The following is an 18764-nucleotide window of genomic DNA, read 5'->3' on the forward strand; positions in this document are numbered from 1 at the left end:
GCACAATTATTGTGGTCCAGTCGTGTTTCGGAGGGTGGCGCAGCCCATAGATATGGGCGCAGTCCGTTTGTGTTCGGAGGAGTGGAATGGTGAGGGAAGAAATTCGAACGGAGCGGCAGTTGGGGTGCCGGGCGATCATGCAGCAGCTCGCATCTCACTTTTCCTTTTTTTCTTTTACAGGATTTCGCATTCCATTACCTTTCAGTATGGACGCCCAGCAGCCATACTTCGTTATAAATGATGATGCGTCATGAGGACATTGAAGTAAGCAGGTTATTTCCCCATAGAAAACTTACAAAAGTTTATGGTGCAGCTGCTTTTCGTTGTTATAACCAATATATTGTTGAAACCGGTATAGTTAAAAAAAAGGGTTCGACTGTACATCTCTCTTGCTGTGGTGCAAAGTAAAACAAACAGCAGACATTCGGTCTGCATGTTATATTACTTCTCTAAACTTTAATTCGTCTCTTGAGACAACAGATTACACAAATAACACATGTTGCCTTGAATAATTCTTGAAGGGTCACATGTCACTATGAGCAACATCACAGCATACACATGTACGTAGGCGCTTTTGTTGATATAAGTCATCCCCTCATCTTGGAGCTCAGGCCCGTGAGGAAAAGAGCGAACGGTGTTAAGTTCGAAATTTTAGCTGTTTCCACGGTGTGTAGTGATGTAATTTTAGCATCCTTGATTATGAGTCCGCATTGTATGCACTGTGCTTGTCAGCTCAAAATGGCCGGACCTCGAGGGGCCCTTTAATGCGAAAGTGGGGGAAAAATTGGGTGGGGGAACAGGTGACTGGCAACTATGTCATGAACTCTAGAATTAGAAGATGAGAGATGTGGCAGACTTCATGGAAATAAATTGCCTCTGAGTTATGAATACCTTCTTCTGGAAGCGGAATAACAGGAAGTGGGCCTGGAAAAGTCGTAATGGGGACACAAGAAATGAAATAGATTTTATACTTTGTGCCGACCCTAGCATAGTGCAAGTTGTAGAAGTGTGAGGTCGGGTAAATAGTAGTGATCATAGGTTAGAGAGGTCTAGGATTGTTCTCAATTTGAAAAGAGAAAGACCAAATTAGTTGGGAGGGAGCAGGCCAGCCAACCTAGACACAGTCAGGTTAGAATTAGATGAGAAGACGGGGGTAATTGGAGATCACTGGGACAGGCTGCTCATTGAACAATGGCACATACCGAGTACCACATACCCAGTGACCCTACTTAGCATCAAAGAAGTTTGTTGAATAGCAACACATGCCCATTCTTACATGCTGAGCGACCGAAGTTGGGCCGGCAGTTAGTTTTGAACCCAGTTCCCAGGGACAGCACAGCGACCAAATGCTCTACCCATTTGATCATATTCTACACACAAACCCAAGTTGACAGGAAAGAGGTTATGTGCCGTCATACATACATACGTACAGACCTACCGCTAAATGGGTAAAGTTCTTAAGAATGCTGTTGCATTGAAAATGAACTTTGGACCAGCAATGTAATGTGTAGGGCAGGTAACCGACGGCCTATCAGGGTTACTGAATTGTTATCAATCGAACTGACATGCAATCCTGGGCAGCAGACAGGTAGTGTGAGGACATAGAAAATTTGCAAGCACGGGATGGTATTGTCACGTAGTAGTGACGGTGAGGAAAGCAGCAATACTAAAAATGAGGAAACTAGCATTTTATTGGGTCAACTTGTGCCCTCAAAAACATGTCATACTCAGAGAACAGTGACAGTGGCAAACACAATCCGCGATCGGTGAATATCTGAACAGCGGGTGAAGCACGTCGGCTTTTATCGATCAGTTGTCAAATGTTCCAGAGTAGCAGCTGGGACCCGCGTGCCTTTCCACAAAGTTCTACACCATTTGTGTTGTGCATACGTGCACTCAGCTTACGCAAGGTTCAGCGACAACAGACAGCAGATAGAAGCATCGATAACATTTTGAAAACTTCCGATACATGTAGACGCGTCCTGCGCTGAGCGATAACACTTTGTAGACGGTAAAAGCGCTCACCCGTAAAAGATAAACGAGGTCATGTGTCAGTATCATCTGGCACAAGACATTGTGTGACAGAAGACCCTACAGTTGACATTAAATAGGCTGATTGCAATGAGCTTAGGATGGTGCAATAACTTCTAATTAGTTGGACTACACCAATAGCTTTAAAATGCATGAGATGAAAAATTGTCTGAAATATTTCCGCTGTCATAAGCCTTTCACAAAAGGAGGTTGCCCTGCTTTCGAGTATCCAATGTGGATTGTCCTTTGTAGCCCTTTAGGAATACTGAACCGGAAGGGTTATTTTGTGTTCCTCGGCTATGCATTGGGAAGTGCTCCCCTATTTATTCTATTGTATTTACCTCTTGTTCTTGATGCTGTAACATGACTGCAATTGCCTCACTTATTTTCTGCAGGCCTCTCAAATGCGATGAGCCTAGCTGAAAGCATCACTGCCAAAATGGCATGCCATGCCCCTTCAAAGATCGGTGGTCAGTTCGAGGTTGGCATGCAGTGCAGCTTGTCTCTCGCTGACAAGTCTGTTGGGTGCTCGTTCAAACCAGGGAGTGAGTCTAGGAGCGTGCAGACTATGGAGGCTGTGGAGCAGTTAAGCTCCACCTCAGGTGGGCAATGACCGGCACTTTCTTTTACATTTGCCTGCTTATACGAGTGTGGTAAATGACCAAGTCTGCCTAGCTTGGCACGACTTGCTCAAGTGTGTGTGATGTTCTGTCGCTGAGGATAAATTAGCAGGTATTTTATTGTTGCCTGCATAGTGATTGAGACAAAAGGCAAAAATACTGCCCTATTGAGCACATTGAAGTACCTTAGATGGCAGAGCTTAATCCAGAGCCCTCTTGTCCTGGTGTTGTGGCCCTTACATTGGTCCACGATAATGTTACACCCAGTGAGTCTTTTAGTTATGTATAGATCGGTGTATGAGTGTAAGAACATGAATATAGATCAATGGAGAATGTAAGTTGACCTCTGGAATTGATGTGAATAAAATTGAAACATAATGCAGTCAACTATAAAACATAACTTGTTTTATCAATATGCTCATTCATTGAGCGAGCTGAATATGGCACGGGAACTGTAAGGATTCTTGTCCTGGGACAGGTTTTGGTCACGACATCCCAGAGCACATCATTGGCGATGACTAAGCGGGCCTAGTTGTGTGCAACACTGCCCTCAGGAAATGAGCAGCATGCACTGGGCTCCTGAGGTGCACGCCAGCAATCGCTTCAGACGACCTGTACGCGTCTTGAGGTGAATGCTGGTTTTGGTCCTCTCCCGTCAATAGCAGCTCCGGGTTTCTTTTTTTCCATGTTTACAGACTGCAGTGGCCGACGGGACCTCTTTTGTACCAACAGTTTGTCCCAGCGGACACTTATTCTTCCTCAGCACTCTTGTTACAATATGCTATCCACCTTTGCTGATGCGAAAAGTGAAGCGTTTTCCCTTTGATAAATGAGGCACTAATGAGCAATTCAAATGCCTTTGCAATGAATTGAATCTGCTGTCATCAGGAGAACTCGTCCACGGTGCTCACTAGAGAATTCCATCACAGTGTCTTCAATTTCACTGTCAACAGGGTAGCCGTTGCACAACAAAACTTCCAGTGAAAATCGACAGTTGCTCTCTATTTTCTATTCATGTGAACCATACGGTACACTGCCACAATCTTGCTTTGCGCTTCCACCCATTTTATCACATTGTTTTCAAATGCATTTATAAAGTCCTGACATGTTATTTTTGCACAACTCGTGTTTGGACAAAGTTTGCCAATTTGGCATGTTTGCCACAATAATGACAAAAACTATGATCCTTTCTCCACTTTGACAACTGCAAACAAGAAAAATTTATTTTGTTTCACAGTACACTACATGACAGACACAGGAAGATCGTGCTAGTTATTTTGCGACAACTGACCAAAACCCAACCTGTCCTTGGTAATTCAGGTGCGTGCAGTTGCAGCGTAAGATTAGCAGAATGGTTTACAACATGTTTAATAACAGAAAGTCGAATTCGAATATGTTTTTTTTTTCACAGCATAATAATGATACAGTCGCCGACTGATTTTTTTGGACACCCTATTTTCTGGGCCGGCGGGAATACTTTAACTTTGCAATATTATTGCCAATTTGCTCCATATAGGTATGTATAATAATAACGAAAATTTTGAATGTTTTGAACTGCTCTCGTTTAATTTTTCTGAATTTTTCTCACAATCGCAAGTTTGACACTACCGAAAATGCAAACAACATCGCTGTCATTTTGTTCTTCTGCAGCCTCAAAGCAGCGTTGCACACATCTCGCATGCCAATTCAGAGCTACCATTTCAGGTACAGCCTCAATAGGCACCGCTTGATGCACTCTCCCACGTGCCTTTGTGCTCTCATTGCTGTCGGCACTCGTCAGTCGCATATGGCCAGTGGTACTCATTGTATCGCCACTCATGTGCATTGTGGTTTTCTTCAGCTGCATTCTGTGATGCTAGGCTTAGCCTCTTCAACAACCGATTATTGTCTTCCGTGGTTTCATCGCCAGTTGTTAACAATGGTGCCGACACTGGCTTCGTCATCCGCCGCCTTCCGACAAAGGCTTTGAAGTGAGGAAATCATAGCATAGTGACGATGGAAAAGAAGGCCACCATTATCAGGAAAGTGCAAAGGGGCTTGTTGCAATCACATGTCGCAAAAGAATTAGAACTCTCGAAGGAGACAATATCAGTCTACATAAACAAGGTAAAGATTTTGGAAGCCGCTGAGAAATCTTCCCGATCTCGACAGAAGAATGTCAGCCACAGTGCCCTCCCAAAACTTGAAGCTGTTCTAATGTGACTAAAAGCCATGATCGCCATGCAAGTGCTGGTGTCCGGTGATGTTTTAAATCAAAAGGCTGAAGCCGTAGCACTTCATATGAACATTGAGGATTTTCAACTTAGTGATGGCTGGGTCCAAAATGTTAAGGGGCCGCTCACCAGATGTGGCCATTTTGCGCCGACAAGCACCGTGTATACAATACAGTGAAACCTCGTTAAACCGTAGTTGGCCGGAGCTCGGAAAAAGTACGTACTAAACGGTAGTACTGTTTAACCGAATAGCATGAGATCGCCCACTTATCTGTTGAAAACGGAACTCAGAGTGCGATGAAAGGGGAAAAAAACATGCAGTATTTATTCACTTCGCACGACAAAAGTGTTATTTTCGTTTGATGCCGCGGCGGCCTAGCACGACGACGACAGCGGCCTCAAACTTACTGAAGCTGCATGCCCGCTTTTCAGCCAGCCCCCTCTTCTCGGCAAACACTCGCATGGCAGATTCCTCGTTGGCGTTACGTATTGTCCGTGCATGCACGCAGTAGTGCTGCAGAAGTCCCAGGGGTGCCTTTTTCATTGCCGGGTGCCGGAGTTCGGGATACTTTTCATTTGGAATAGTTACGTTATCGCGCCCCTGTTCTCGTCGCGACAATTGCATTCATGAGGTTGACGTAACGCGTAGCTTATGCCACTGTCGGGCCTGACTCGCCCGTGCTGTCGCTTTCCATGTCGCCCTCATCAGTGTCGCTTGTCGACACTTCGGCAACAACACAGGCAACGACGGCGAAAAGTCGAACCTCGTAGCCGACATGTCTTCGCGGTCGCAGCAGCGCTGCCGAGCAACTTCTTTGCATATCCAAATGCCACACACTGCAGTCAACAGCAGATTCCTGTTGCGTGCCGGCGCCGACTTCTTCGTGTCACGTTCGATAGCACGGACGATGTCTAATTTTTCTTCTATGCTGAGCACCCGGCGTCTTTTTTATCCGAGCTTCAGAACGACGCGAGTCCTCGCTTGCATGACGCCATAACGCTCTCTGGCACGGCGTTGAAATGATGTTGATGTTGATGTGGCTTCACGCGCAAACGCACAGGGCGCTTGGAGGTCGTTGTTCCGATCTCTGAGGCTTGTTGTTCTGCTGGGCCGCCCGATGGAGACGGTGCACCGCCGTGTTTGTGCTACGAAAAGTTGAAACGCTACGTTTTAACCGATCCGTACGCAATAAGCTGGTACGGTTTATGCGGATACAAAACACATTATGTTCAATGGCCGCTGAGTCGGGGATTTGACTTTACTACTTTTAAAACGAAACTACTGTTTAAGCGGGTACGGTTTAACGAGGTTTTACTGTACGTGGTAGCGATCATGTCTGCTAAGTATTACATCGCTGTGTTCCATGGAAAGAGCTGAAATTTCAAACCAAATGCCGTTCGCTCTTCTTCTTGCGAGCTTTGTGCTCCCAGCTGGAGAGTTGACATATTTCTCACAAGTGCGCCTACGTACATTGCACTGCTGTAACGTCACGCATAGTGACACATGACTCTGTCTTGTCTATGGCGAATTCGCCAGAGAAAGGCGCTCAACAAAATGACAGGCCAGTGAGTAAGTTAGTGTGGACACTCAAGCAGGGTGGCTCTGTAGTCGCACCTTGGGTCAAGATCAAGCTAAACACAGCGTAGGAGTTGGGGGACAAGGCACAGGAAGGCACCTCGATACCCACACCATGCAACGTCCGGGGAACAGATGTCAGTGACCGGGCGGATGCTACAACCCAAATTAGCCCATGATTCATACACACCTGCCCACTTGCCCTACATTGTGCGAAGGGTGTGGCAGATTCGGAGCCTGTCCAGTGGCCATCATGCTACCACCCTTGATCCTCCCACCACTGCAGCGAGGAGAGTGAACATCACTTGCGAAGCAGTGTTCGGAACCACAAGCATGGGTGCAACATATCGACGACAGAGTCAAGGCCTCCTGACCATTCACAAACACAAAAAGGTCACAAGCTGCCTCAAACACCGTTGCACGAATGACTACGTTACCACTGAAAAAGACCGCTGCTAGCAGCCACCCCAGTTTCGAACAGACTCGCGTGAGCCATAAGGCTCACGTTCATCGACGAGCAGAGATATTTTCCGTGAACTACACCGCAGAGTCCGCTACCGCCGAAGGCACCCAATGACTCAACATTAGACGACTTAAGTTCGATCGAAATTGCTGCGACACAGTCATGATGTACAGCAGATCGTCATGCTGGTGTATCAGCAAACGCCTTCCTGGCGCCTAAGTCTAGAACAAGGACGACATGGACGAACTGCTATTGATGAACTCATCCAAAAAGAAAAAGAAACAAACCCCTCTGTCAACTCTGCGGCTGCTTGGACATTGTCAGGTGATTCCTGGGTTTCCCTTCCAGCCTGGTGGGATACAAGTAGCGAGCGTGTTAGCCTGCTGCAGACTCAGAAAGTGACAAAGTGGGCAGGTACAACTTGCCCCGATTCGACTGCTGCTAGCTGAAGAACTTCATAAGGACAGTGTGCTTAAAGGAGTCACCAAGAAAACCTGAACAATGCCAATGACTTCCTCATCCACAGCTAACTGAAGAACATCAAATAGAAGGAGCATTGTCATAATCGACCGACTCGTCGATTTCCTCGCACGTAACAGCGTGTTGTGAACAGAAGAAAGGTGACAGAACCATGCGTACAGGTCAGGCAGTACGAGGTTCCATTTATTGCTTCTAAAACATTGGTGATAATTACTCTGCGGTATTTAAAAAATTTAAATGCTGTTCGTATCGGCTTTTGTTTAAAGGCACATGCTCTGAAAGCATCGGTGTTTCCATTAGAAAAAGCCAAGTGCAACACATGACGAGAGAGAAGGCAAAGCGTGCAGTGTGTGGGGGCTCCCTCAAGGTAGAGGAGGCGCCAGGTGAGAACAGGGAGGAAGTCAAGTCAATCGCCAGACATTGTGATGTCAATGCTAGGCTCAAGAAGATCGAGGATTTCCAGCATGAGCTTGCAAAACAGGTCAAAGAGCTAAAAAATTAGCTAACTATGGAGCACGAAGCATGGAAGGCGGTCGAAAAAAGACCTTAAAAGATCAAATAATGAAGTCACTAGAGTCAGCCTGAAATGATATCACAGTGCAATTTGTGCTAACAACATGGCCTCTTATTTGAAGCCAGTCACAGAAGACGTTGGCATATGTATACTTTGTTGGTGTCCGAAATCCTTCCTAGATCATCCCTAGATCTAGGGAAATTCCCCTAAATTTGGCAATGCTGGGTCAGGGTGGCCCTCGCCTAGACCAACCATTCTGCCACTTCGTGCAGCTGCACACGCGAGTCTCTGCAATTGCAAATATATGTGATATGACTCTGCTGCTGCTAGTTGAGGAGGTAAAGTAAGCTCTCTTTTTTTAACCCTTTGAAGGTTTTTGCCGTACATGTACGGCGGCGATTTTCTGTCCCGCAAGGTCTTTGCCGTACGGGTACGGTTTCGACCCTCCGTTTGAAATTTCGCGCCATAATGATGATGCGTGCTCACTGGGAGGTGCTGCCATCTCTTAGGACTTACAAGAAGTGTTTGAAATTTGTGCTACGTTCTTGGGGAGATGAACAGAACTGATTTCTAGCTTCAGCGCGTCGCGCAGACTGCAGCTACACCCCTTTTGTGGTTTTGGTTTTGCCGCATGATCGCAACGGGGGCGCGTGAAACGTCATTTTTCTCTTTGTCGGCACTCTCTTGCAAGGTGGTGGAAGTTGATTTCTATCTTGATTGGCGCTGCTCTTAGCTTGTTTATCACCGCTGCTCGCGAGGTATTCTCGCTCTCAGCGGCAACGCGCTTACGCGAGAGGGTGCCTCAGACCTCTGCCCAAGGCCGCCACGCGCAGGGAAGATATGTGTGCACCAACACAACTCGTCGATCCAAGAGGAGAATAGACACGCATTTTAGGTGTGCAGACTGATAAGGCGCTGTGCGTAGACCCGTGTTTCAAGGAGTACCGCACTCTGAAATACTATTGAACATTTTGCAGTTCTGAGTGATGCCGACACCGAAATACTGTTCCTAATTCTTTTTTAACTATTTATTCCTGACTTTATACATTTTCTACATTCAAGATCCGCAATAAAGTAATTTGACCACCTGGGAAAGTTTTTTTAAAAATAATTCGACCCTCAAAGGGTTAATGAGCCTTTGTAATAAGTGCGGCATGTCGCCGCCATTTTATGTGCAAATAAGTTCAGTCACCATTTTGCGATGGTAGGCTGTTGCAATGCGCCAGCATAATTTGGAGCCATTCTCTTTGAACGACGATGCAAATTAGAATTGTGCAAATGTGGCACTTCCCTGTTGGCAAAGATGCGATTCTCGGCATGGCAGGCTATTCCCGACACGATAGTGGTGTGCACAGAGCCTGAGTAAAGGGGAATGCACACAGCAGTGATGAAAGTCGTTGTTCTGCAGCAACTTTAGTCCCTGACGTGCGTGCAACTTATTTACTAGTGTAGTCTGAGCTTTTCAGTTCGGTGTTAGCTGGCCTCTGGAGTACCAACTTCAGTCGGTTCAAACTGCAATTAGTCAAAAGTATTGTAGTGTTAACGTGTAGTGGGGAGTAAGAGAAATGTTTCTGTGGAATGAAACTTGGTCTTGAGCTCTATTTTATTCTATGCAATTTAGTGCTGTTACAAAAATATGTTAATAACAGTGATCGTTTCCATAATGCCTTAGTGTCATCGACCTAGTTTCATTCAGTCAGGTAATCATTGTCACCTCTGTAGTGCTGCTGACGCTACCTAAGTAGAGTCTTCTTCTTTCATGTCTTTGATCTGCAGAGTGGCTGCAACTGTGTGTAGTGACTGTCTAATGACAAGTATAAAGAATGGAAAATTAAAAAATCGCGTAAGGCTATTGGTTCACTTAAAGGTGACATTTTTTTAGCCGAAAGATTACCTTTTCCCGAACTCCTAATCATTGTCGTGTGGCAGTGGATGTTAGTGCCAATAATTGCTGTGCTGTGCCATGCGAATCGTCAAGTGAAAAGAATATGTGAAGAAAAATGAAATTACTGTGACATCGTCAGTTCACTGACTAGCTGTGCTGATTAGCTTACCTCTTGTCTTTTCAGGAATACATCAACCTCCTGATGCCACCATTAATCGAGAAGTGGAATGTCCTAAAGGACGACGACAAGGACCTGTTTCCTCTACTAGAGGTAATCATTAATCCTGAATGTGTTTCTACAGCATTCCCTACACTCTCTCGTTCTTATTTGGCAGTGGCAAGATATCATTCCACTTTTATCTGAACATGATGACATTCTTCAAACTGAGCTTTTCTTGGCTCTGATTTTTTATGAATCGTACTGTCTGACATGATTTCGTGGTGGACCAGCTTGGGCAACTCATGAGCTCTGACAAAAACTTCTGCTTGTTACGTCGAGCTATCATTCATATTATTTTTTTAAGCAGCCAAAGAAAAGCTGAACAGGGCGGCCATAGTGAACGAGAATGGATGGATAGATGTATACTATGAGCGTCCTCTTTGGAACTTGATGGTGGGTTGTGCCACCAAGCTCATATATTGCCTCATGACCTACCTATGTTAAAAAAATAAAAGAAAGGAATGAGAAAAAACACCTTGATGAATTCCCATAACCAAACTTTCTGAACCACTATTGTGAACTTTGTTTCCTTATGCGTCCGTTGTTTGTAGTTTCCCTACTTCCACCAATCTTCCAATCGCCTCTTACTAATCTCTATTGCAGACATGTTTCCTTTTCCCCAGCTCTCTCTCAAACAAATAGCTTCAAGGAGGCCAATGGTGCCTAAATCGACTGCTGGGCAGATATCTTCATATTCTTATAAAACATGCGCCATCGTTTCCTTAGCTTTGGCACAGCAAGCACATGCTTCTTCCTTCTTATATCTCGCTTTATAAGTGCGTATTCTAAGGCATCCTGAGCTCACTTCGAAAAGTAATGAGCTTCCCTTTGAGTTATCATAAATTGTTTCTTTCCTAATTTGTTTTTTTTTTTAATCTTTAGTAGTTACTCATAGCAGGTTTCCTTTCTATTGCCGCCACCCATGAGATTATCTCGTCTCTCTGACTTTCCGCTTGACGCTCTTTGTTGCCACGTTGCTCACCATACAGGTTGCATACTTGCTGGTAGCCTTCCTAGTTCTTTTCCTGTACAGCTTAATTTATAGGCTTCCTGTTGTGGGGATGCGCGACTCTCGCGCGTCCCCTGATATCCTGTTTTCCCCCATCTCCTGCAATCCCGCTTCGCCGCGTGGCCTGCGTGACGCCCGCGGCGGTCGAAGTGGTTGAAGCGCAGTGCGGGAGAGGGCTTGAGTGTTGCGCTGCTAATGCCGCCGACAGGCGGGGTTACTTCGGCGCCGGGAGACGAGGCGCTTCGTCTTTCCTGGCAGATCGGCGAACAGCGTGGACGTCCCGCGCGTGTGCCGACCCATGCTTTTGCGAGACCGCCTCGCGTGGCCTGCCTTCAAACGCACCACCATTCGCGTGACCGTACACGCGAACGACCAGGCGTTGGGATCCAGCATGGGGCGAACATATTCGCTCGCCGTCCGGTCGCTGCGAGTCGGTCTTCCTAGATTTGTCGCGCGCCCATCAGCATGTTTTGTGGATAGCAACTCGGCAGGCAGGCATTGATCTATGAAAGGTGCAATAAATGCCCTTGTGATTGTTTGCACTACTGTGTTGTCGTTCCTTTGTCCCAAGAGCGCGGAGGAGAATCCCACACTGTGAGTACCCAATGCGAGACGTCCCGCTGATCTTTGGTTGCCATCGAGTCCTGATTGTACCCCTGATTTCTAGCAAACAACCAAATTTCCAAATGTAAGTCTTCGAACCGTTACATCTTTCCACATATCCCACAGCACCTCGTACCTATTGTATCCCTATCGCGCTCTGTGTTTCATTATGACCGCAATTGTCTTCCCCTGTATTCTTCTTTTTCTGTAGTTCCATATACGATATTATTCTTTTAGCCATATACCAAGGTATTTATATTCTGTTACCCGAGATATATCCTGGCTCTTTATTGTCACTGTCTGTGCGCTGTTTTCATTGAATGCCATAACACTTGTTTTTTTTACGATAAATTTTAGACCTAGATTCTTGCCGTCCTGTCCACAAATATTAGACAGACGTTGCATATCACTCTGCATGTTAGCTAGCCACACAATGTCATCTGCATAAAACAAACCTGGAAGCTTCTGTTCTACCACTTTACCTGCATGTTTGTATGAGAGATTAAACCCAATTTTACTTCCTTCCAGCCTCCTTTCTGTCGTCGCCATACGTCATAAACAGCAGTGGAGACAAAGGACACCCCTGCCTCAGACCCTTGTTGATATCAACTTTATCCTCGCTCCTCATCTCTTCCAATTCAACACAAACTGTATCTTCTAGGTAAACTTTTCTCAAAAGCTGTATACAATCATCACGTAAGCCTTCCTCTTCCAGAATATCTCGCAAAATGTTGCTGTCTGTAAAATGTTGCATGTGCTCCTGTAATGTCTAAAAAAGCTGCATATATTGGTTTACTTTCTACTCTGAATATTTCCATAGACGGAGTAAGGCCAAAAAATCATCATCCAGGTGCCTACCTTTTGTGAAGCCATCCTGATGGTCTCCCAAAATGTCATTATTCTCTGCCCCTTGTTGTAGCTTTAATTTAATTGCCTGCATTGCTAACCTTTATATTACCGATGTAATGGTCAACGGTTTATATGAGTGAATTCTATCTTTCTGCCCCTTACCACTATAAATTATATTCATTCCAGTTTGTCGCCAACTGTCTGGTATTCGTCTATCCTTCGGACATTTTTCTACTCCTTTCAACAGAGCTTCCTTACTTTTTGGACCTAGTTTATTAATCAGCCTAACGGGAACTTCATCTAGCCCTGTGGATGTCTGCTTCGGAATTTTCTCTTCGTTTTCCTTGCAGTTGAAATTTGTGAGCACCAGCTGCTTTTCCATCTGGTTCTCTTTCATGCTGTTTCTTTCCTCAAGTAATATCTCATCATTGCCTTGAAAAGATTCGGTTGTTATATTCAGGATGTAATTTATTGCTGTTTCCTCGTTCAGTTTTACTTCCGTCTTCATCTAGGATATGTTGTATTGTTCCAGACATCCTGCCGAATAAGTTTATGTGGTTCGAAAGTTTTCTAGGTGCAGCCTTCTTTTTCTGATGTATTTCTGACAACTAATGTTGACTTTCAGCTTTTATCTTTGCTTGAACCAGTATTTGAGCCATAGAATTTTTCTCCTAGTATATTTCCCATTTTCTGGCTACTTCATCCTGCCTCAACTGTGCTTTTCTTTTATTGCCTGTGCTCTCGGATTGCTTTCTGATGTTCGACGTTCACTTCTCAGGTCTCCCTGTTCCACCAGCTTTTGGGTCTCTTTTTTTCCTCTCCAACAAACATGTTGCTTCTCTTTCCGTATTTCTGTCGTTACTACACTTAGAAGCTCGCTATATATCCAGTTTTTGCTTGACCATTTGCGCAATTCTTCCTCGACTCTTGTGACTATATTTGTTATTCGTTCAGTGTTGAAAATTGGGAGTGGCCATTTTCTGCTCCTTGCTCTCTTTCGCAACTACACATCCCAGTTTCAATATTCCCGCAGGGGCATCTGTGTCAGCAGGCGTTTTGGTGTGTTGCGACACCACGTATGCGAACACACGAGGGTTGGACCCTCCCGCATGTAGCTGTGCACGGTTTAGCCATGCTCAGGGAAAGGGGGATCCTGGAGGTTGTGCCGATGCCGGGTGTTCGGGCCTTTAAGGCCCCCCTGGCAGAGGCAACACACCTCTTTCGCCTCTGCTTCACATAGACGGCACCCCCGGACTGGCCCACCCGCGGTAAATCGGCAGTCGCCTTTTTCTTTCTCTCACACTTTTTTAACTTTCCTGTCATCTTCTCTCTTCCATTTACTTCCTTTCTCCACGGCGGCAAGGGTTAAGTTTGTGTGGCTATACTACCTTGGGTATTTATGTTTGGTTATAGTGACGGCGTACAGCTGGCGTCGTGCAGGCTTGAACACAACCTCTGCCGCGTCCCCTCGTTGGGCTCCCTGGTGGGCAGTTAGCACTGTTGCCGAACAAATACATTTTCTTATGGCAACACAAACTTCTGCCTATGATCGGTGTCTTAAAAGTTGCCGCACCGTTCCAGTTCTCTTTTCAGAGCAACGCCCAATCATTTCCCAAGTACTATGTTGTCCACAGCGAAAACAACATACCAGTAAGAAAGTTCTCCCCATTCCTAGTGGCCAAGTGTCTAAAAGACGAAATCGGACCTACGTACAATGTCTCAAAAATGTCTAGCAGGGACTTCCTCCTAGAACTAAATGACAAAGATCAAGTGCGAACGCTCTCGGCACTTACTAGTATTGGCGACGCGACAGGGACAATTTCACCACACAGAACACTAACTACAAGCAGGGGTGTGATATCAGTGGAAGACTTTATTGGCTTGAGCGATGAGGAACTGCTGGAAGGTTTCCAAGAACAAAATGTTACCAAAGTACAAAGAATTGTCATCCTTAGAAATGACCAAGAAATCCCGACAAAACATGTTATGCTTACGTATGGAACAATTGTAATGCCTACCTTGCTGGATGCAGGGTACGTAATAGTAGATGTCAGACCATATATCCCGAACCCCAGACGTTTCAAGTGCCAAAGGTTCGGACATGCTTCACATGCATGCCGAGGCCAAACAACCTGTGCTGAATGCAGCTCCAATGACCACCAATCACTTGTTCAATTGCACTTGTTCCCTACATTGCATTAACTGCAAAGGAGACCATCCAGCTTACTCAGTCTTGCCCTTGCTGGAAAAAGGAAAAAGAATTGCACTAACCGTGAAAGAAAAAATCTCATTCTTTGAAGCCAGAAAGCGACTATCGTACCTTTTGCGACGTGGTTATGCCAATGTCATGAAGGTGGGGGCAGCGTCACAGAGGCCTCAGAAGTCCTCCGAGCCCATGCACAGTTGTCCCATAGTGACCCCTCCTACCCCCGTGGTGGAAGCAACCAGTGCTGCTCCATCATCGTCGAAGGGCCTGCAGACACTAGTTCCGCAGGGCCATAAAATCAAACGAACCACAAGGCCCGAGACACGTTTCAGCGCCCAACTCTCGGTCCTCCAGCGCTTCAGAGAGAGTGATGGAGGTCGACCCAAGAACCCCGGTGTCATCGACGCCGAAGGACAAGCGCTCTCGAGCACCTAAACAGGGACAAAGTTCCAATAACCACTCTAAATAAGAAAGCGATAACCTAAAGGTTGTCGTTCGTTTGTGTCAGCCTTCTTGAGATCCATCTTACCTAACATCTTTATCTCCTATTCACTCGGAATGCCATTTTTTACCTTTAAATTTCATAATGTCTTTCATTATGAACTTGAATTGCACAGGTGCCTTACATAACTTAGGTGACATCAAAGACCTGTTATTTAACTTCTCTCCTGTAACCTTATGCTTACAGAAAACAAACCTAGGCGAAAAACAAAAATATTTTGAAAAGTTTCACTGTTGTATGGCGCGACAGTACTCAGGTGAACCGGCTTTCGGGTGGTGTAGCCATTGTTCTGCAGGGCGGTATTGCAGCTAGAGAAGTTCCCATTAACAGTCACATAGAAGCCGTTGCTGTCACCGTTATAGCTCACAAAACCATCACCATTTGTTCACTGTATATTCCGCTTTACGCCCATTTTACTACTAAACATTTAGAAAATTTAACAGGTCAATTACTGGAGCCATTTATTTTAGTAGGGGACTTTAATGCTCACTGTACTCTTTGGGGCAGTATCAAAACTGACCAAAGTGGGCAGCTGGTTGAAGATTTGAGTCTGTCAAATGATGTCTGGTTTTTAAATTCAGGTGCACCGTATTTTTCACCGACTTCCCACACCTTTAGTTGTTTAGATTTAGCTTTTTGCTCACCATTTCTTTTTAATGATGGGAAGCCCTCGACACGTCTTATGGTAGTGATCACTTGCCCGCAGTTATCAAATATTTATCATCACCACCAACCTTAATCACTAGGCCACGCCGGTGGAAATTACAGCTCGCTGAGTGGCCGGTTTTTATGGAGAACGCAAAACTGGAAGTCTTTTTGCCAGAACTAAGCATTGACAAACTTAACCAAAAGATCACTGAGATCATAATCTCAGCGGCAGAAAAGGCAATACACCAGTCATCTGGTGTTGTGCGCAAAAGACTAAATCTCTGGTGGACAAACGAGTGTACCGAAGCCAAAAAAGAACAAAATAAGGCCTGGAGAATCCTACGGAAGTACCCCACTTATAGCAGCCTTTTAAATTTCAAACAGGCCAAAGCCAAAGCACGATTTATTTGAAGAAAGGCAGAGAAATCATCGTGGCAGAAATACATATCTTCAATCAATAGTAGAGTCAAATCAAAACGAATGTTGGACCAGGTGAGGAAATTCAAAGGAGAGTACACATCATACACAGTACCACTACTTACATGTCCAGGCACACAAACAATACTACAGGACCAGGCCAACTTATTAGGCGAACACTTTTACATCTCCAGCTCAGTAAACTACTCAAATGCATTCTAAAAATATAAAGATTCGGCGGAGAAACAGAGACTGCCCAATACAGGGGCTTCAAATGTAATTTATAATAACGCCCTCACATTGCAAGAATTGAACAGAGTTCTCTTTGCCGGTAAGAAAACGGCAACAGGTTTTGACCACATCTACTACACAATGCTGGCACACCTATCTCAAGCATCAGTAGAAACACTTCTTAAATTTTTCAGCAAAATATGGGAATTTGGAGTAATGCCTACAGATTGAAAAAAATGCAGTAGTAGTGCCTTTTTTGAAATGAGGTAAACCCGCAATATCCCCAAGCAGCTACAGACCCATTGCACTAACAAGTTGTCTAGCTAAACCCTACAAGAGTATCATAAACATAAGACTCGCATTCATCCTTGAATCAAGAACCCTAATATACATGCGCCACTGCGAATACAGAAAGGGCTGCTCGACAACTGACCACCTCGTACGACTAGAACATGAAGTACATAACGGGTTTCTACACAAACAACACTGTCTCGCAGTTTTCTTCGATTTAGAAAAAACGTATGATACCACATGGCAGTATGGAATTTTAAGAGACCTGGCTGACTTGGGAGTTCATGGCAGAATGCTAAACTGTCTGTCTGATTTTATGACAAATAGAAGATTTCAGGTGCGTCTCGGCACAATACTTTCATGCACATTTACACAGGCAGATGGCGTTCCACAGTGTTGCATTCTGAGCACAACACTCTTCATAGTCAAAATGAACTCTGCTAATAAGATCATCCCATCCTCTTTTATGCACTCAATATATGTCGATGACTTGCAAGTGGCTTGCCGCGCCTCAAATCTACTCACTTGTGAAAGACAACTACAAATAATGATAAGTAAACTCACACAATGGGCTAACAAAAATGGATTCCGTTTTTCAGCAGACAAAACTGTTACAGTTCTCTTCTCCCAGAAGCGAGGGTTACACTGCAATCCAGTTCTCACATCGGATGGTACAACATTGCCAGTCAAAGAAGACCACACGTTTTTAAGCATAACGTTTGACACAAAGCTGAACATAGGAAGCCCACACTAACACAACTAAAATTCAAGCAAATAAAGCACTAACTATCCTCAAGGTGTTATCGCACAAGCACTGGGGTTCTGACCAAACTTGTCTAGTAGACATATGCCGGTCCCTTATACATAGCATCCTCAACTACGGTATTGTGGTTTATGGTGCAGCTAGGCAGTCATACATCAAGCGACTTGATCCAGTTCACAATCTCGGCCTATGACTGGCAAGCGGTGCCTACAGAACATCGCCTGTCCCAAGTTTGTACCGTATTTACTCGCATAATGACTGCACTTGCGTAATGATCGCACCCCGAACTTGTTGCAGCGATATGTCATGTGCTAAGTCTAGGTAATGATGATCGCACTTACTTTCTGTCGAATGCTACACGAACAACTCTTGAAGACTTATCAAGCGGTCTGCACACGCCCAACATTCTTAAGCAGATGCCCCATTTCATTCCTTTCATCACTTTCCGCACTTCTATGGAAGAAAAGGCTACAACCGAACATGCCTGAGCTTTATTATTTCTAGGCATCATAATGGTTTTGGTCAACAACACCAACATAAAAGGCACCTTTCAATTCTTCTCGTCTGCACTCGTGGGCACGCAACTAATCGCGAGCGGCAACGATAGTGGCCACGTTTGCACTGATACGTTAGAAGTCTACCCTATTCATATGCTGACACTTTTAGCACAGCTAAGATATTCACCCACCCTTAGGAGAAACCTACCTCATTAGGATAGCAGTGAAGACAAATGCTGCAGTTTCCGCAGCATGCCCGCCATGGGTTTCTGTCAGCTAAGCGCGTCCATCTCTGTTTCTTTCCACTCAAAGTGGACATGACTGTGTTATTGTCGCAAACTTGCCGGTATTAACGATATTATTCATTACTGATATGGAAGAAACTGTTTCAATGCACGTAATGTGCTTAAGAGAAAAAAAATAATTGTGTTCGGCGCGTTCGGCTTGCTCCGGCGGCCGCCATTTTTGTTTTGATGTCCCGCACTGACAGCGGCAGCCACCTGCTTGTTGACCCGTTGTTATGTGCGGGATGAAAAAAGAAAATGTTTCTTTTAACGGGACATTTAATCCGCATAATGTTCGCACCCAGGAATTTGCGTCAAAGTTTTTGACAAAAAAGTGTGATCATTATGCGAGTAAATACGGTACGTTGACTGCAATGAACCTTCCTCACAGCACTGCAGAGCACTACTTACACTTTGCTATGTACTGAGAATTTAGTCATCACCACAACATATATGCTACAG

The 18764-nt window shown here is 45.0% G+C and overlaps 1 protein-coding gene across 12 annotated transcripts in view; it reads left to right on the forward strand.

Moving 5' to 3' along the window:
* Positions 1 to 18764, forward strand: part of LOC129383656 (uncharacterized) — a 62038-nt gene that overhangs the window by 21892 nt on the left and 21382 nt on the right. For 10 of the 12 annotated variants that reach the window (XM_055068296.2, XM_055068302.1, XM_072289586.1 and 7 more), the window contains 2 exons: positions 2427 to 2633; positions 9967 to 10053. In XM_055068296.2, the coding sequence (XP_054924271.1) occupies positions 2427 to 2633; positions 9967 to 10053 (294 nt within the window). Of the gene's footprint in view, positions 1 to 120; positions 265 to 2426; positions 2634 to 9966; positions 10054 to 18764 lie in introns of those variants that run through there. The other 2 variants (XM_055068309.2, XM_055068306.2) reach the window with 2 other exon arrangements.

The sequence above is a fragment of the Dermacentor andersoni genome, chromosome 8, assembly GCF_023375885.2.
Source record: "Dermacentor andersoni chromosome 8, qqDerAnde1_hic_scaffold, whole genome shotgun sequence".
Lineage (NCBI taxonomy): Eukaryota > Metazoa > Arthropoda > Arachnida > Ixodida > Ixodidae > Dermacentor > Dermacentor andersoni.